Raw genomic sequence first — 3,039 nt, 5'->3', positions numbered from 1 at the left:
TTTAACCAGCTCAGCTATAGACTACACCAGCGTGACTAGTATCTATGTGGACCCTACTACAGTTTAACCAGCTCAGCTATAGACTACACCAGCATGACTAGTATCTATGTGGACCCTACTACAGTTTAACCAGCTCAGCTATAGACTACACCAGCATGACTAGTATCTATGTGGACCCTACTACAGTTTAACCAGCTCAGCTATAGACTACACCAGCATGACTAGTATCTATGTGGACCCTACTACAGTTTAACCAGCTCAGCTATAGACTACACCAGCATGACTAGTGTCTATGTGGACCCTACTACAGTTCAACCAGCTCAGCAGTACCATAGAGACTTAAGTAAGTAAAACAAAACCCAGGATAGAGGGGCTGAGTGAATGTGGTCTGGACTCTGTGGAGGAGGGTCATTGTGTCAGAGACACTGTAGAAGGACAGAGTACCTGCCTTGTGATCCAGGTACACTCCTACTCTGGAGGACTGAGGGCCTGATACTGTAGTCTCAACATTATTGTGTCTGAAACAATAACCACCTCTATAGCACTGTAAACTCCAGGACTTGTTATTGTATCCAAATCTATTATCTCTCTCTGTTCTGCTGATGTCTTTATATGTCACTCCTATATCAGCCCCCCCACTCCACTCTACCTCCCAGTAACAGCGCCCAGTCAGACCCTCTCTACACAGAACCTGGTACCAGGTGATGAATCTGTCTGGATGACCAGGATATGGTTGGACTTGGTCTGTCCAGGTCACCTTTCTGTTCCCTTCAGACAGAGAGAGGTGTGTGTGTGCTGTGTTTGGGTCCAGTGTGAGCTGACAGGAATCTGGGAGAAGAGCAGAGACCAATGAGGGGAGTCAGAACAATAAGTTAAGTCAGATACTGTATCTACCCTGTCTTTGATTAGAGCACAGCAGAGATCAAATCAGAGAAATATGAGGAGTCAGATAGATACCCAGTCTTTGATTAGATCTACTATTGCTATATATTTCTAGAGGGATTGTTAGGAGTGGCAGTAAAAAGAGACTGTTAGTTACTTCACAATAAAGAGACTCACATTGTAACAACTGTTCTCTGGTCTTGGGCTCTGGAGGCAGAACAACCTCCACTATATTCACTACAGACACACAAACACATTGACAGAGAGAGGGAATGTTATCATCATACCATATTCCACATGTATATGACCAGTAGGGAACTTTCAATGGTCTAAAGTTGATGTTCTGATTGTTTTCAACACACCTGTAGTGGAGATCTTGGTCCATTCTCCTTTAAGGAAGTCTTCTAGTTTCTCTCTCAGTTCAGACACAGTCTTACTCACATCTCTAAAGTACTGAAGAGGACGGACAACGATGCTGGGTAAGTCTGAAGATACACTGATACTGGAGAGAGACTGATAACTCTGGAGAGAGAGAGGGACAGAGAGAGAGAGAGGGACAGAGAGAGAGAGAGACAGACAGACAGAGAGAGAGAGAGAGAGAGAGAGAGAGACAGAGACAGAGAGAGACAGAGAGAGACAGATAGATAGAGAGACAGAGAGAGAGAGAGAGAGAGAGAGAGACAGAGAGAGAGAGAGAGACAGAGACAGAGAGAGACAGAGAGAGACAGATAGAGAGAGAGACAGAGAGAGAGAGAGAGACAGAGAGACACAGACAGAGGAACAGAGAGAGAGACAGAGGAACAGAGAGAGAGACACCGAGAGAGGGGGACACAGAGACCCAGAGAGAGGGGGACACAGAGAGAGGGACCCCCGAGAGAGACAGAGAGAGGGACAGAGGGACACAGAGAGAGAGAGACAGAGAGAGAGGGACAGAGACAGAGAGAGACAGAGAGAGACAGATAGAGAGAGAGACAGAGAGAGAGAGACAGAGACAGAGAGAGACAGAGAGAGACAGATAGAGAGAGAGACAGAGAGAGAGAGAGACAGAGAGACACAGACAGAGGAACAGAGAGAGAGAGACAGAGGAACAGAGAGAGAGACACCGAGAGAGGGGGACACAGAGACCCAGAGAGAGGGGGACACAGAGAGAGGGACACCGAGAGAGACAGAGAGAGGGACACAGAGAGAGGGACACAGAGAGAGGGAGAGAGAGACACAGAGGGCCAGAGAGAGAGAGGGACAGAGAGACCCAGAGAGAGACACAGAGAGAGGGGGGACACAGACAGAGAGAGGGGGGGACACAGACAGAGGGACAGGGGGACACAGAGAGAGAGGGACACAGAGAGAGAGGGACACAGAGAGAGAGGGACACAGAGAGACACAGAGAGACAGAGAGAGACAGAGGGACAGAGAGGGACACAGAGAGAGAGAGGGACACAGAGAGAGAGGGAGACAGAGAGAGGGGGGACACAGACAGAGGGACAGAGAGAGGGGGGACACAGACAGAGGGACAGAGAGAGAGGGAGAGAGGGACAGAGAGAGAGAGAGAGAGAGAGAGAGAGAGGGGGGGGACACAGACAGAGGGACAGAGAGGACAACATAATGATTGAGATGAATAGTTTCACATGAAGTTAATTTCATATCACATGTAACAAGACAGTTTAGTTACCTGGAGGAAATGGATGGGATCCTCTGTGTGTGAGAGCTGCTCCAGCTCAGTGCTTCTCTTCCTCAGCTCAGCTATCTCCTGCTTCAGTTGCTCCAGGACTCCTTCAGCTTCACTCACTTGAGCCTTCTCTTGGGCTCTGATCAGCTCCTTCACCTCAGAGCTCCTTCTCTCAATGGAGCGGATCAGCTCAGTAAAGATCTGATCACTGGCCTCCACTGCTGCCTGTGCAGAGCGCTGTTAAGAGAGAGAGAGAGAGAGCGGGAGAGAGAGAGAGAATGAGAGAGAGAGAGAGAGAGAAAGAGACAGAGAGAGAGAGAGGGAGAGAGAGTGAGAGAGAGTGAGAGAGAGAGAGAGAGAGACAGAGAGAGAGGGACAGAGAGAGAGAGGGACAGAGAGAGAGAGAGAGAGAGAGAGAGAGAGAGAGGGACAGAGAGAGAGAGAGAGAGCGGGAGAGAGAGAGAATGAGGAGAGAGAAGAAGAGAGAGAGA

At 48.9% G+C, this 3,039-nt stretch overlaps 1 protein-coding gene across 1 annotated transcript in view; it reads right to left on the bottom strand.

Annotated features, from left to right (window-relative positions):
* Positions 1–238: 238 nt before the first annotated feature.
* The window catches only part of LOC115183209 (tripartite motif-containing protein 16-like), a 9,473-nt gene continuing 6,672 nt past the window's right edge, over positions 239–3,039 (bottom strand). Inside the window, exons 3-6 of the mRNA XM_029744547.1 lie at positions 2,552–2,785; positions 1,245–1,404; positions 1,060–1,119; positions 239–828 (exon numbers count right to left, since the gene is read on the bottom strand). Coding sequence (XP_029600407.1) covers positions 305–828; positions 1,060–1,119; positions 1,245–1,404; positions 2,552–2,785 — 978 coding nt within the window. The 3' untranslated portion in view covers positions 239–304. The remainder of the gene's footprint in view (positions 829–1,059; positions 1,120–1,244; positions 1,405–2,551; positions 2,786–3,039) is intronic.

This window comes from Salmo trutta, unplaced genomic scaffold (genome assembly GCF_901001165.1).
Source record: "Salmo trutta unplaced genomic scaffold, fSalTru1.1, whole genome shotgun sequence".
Lineage (NCBI taxonomy): Eukaryota > Metazoa > Chordata > Actinopteri > Salmoniformes > Salmonidae > Salmo > Salmo trutta.
Note: the sequence above shows the minus strand (reverse complement) of the source record. Positions and strands in the feature narration are given on the sequence as shown.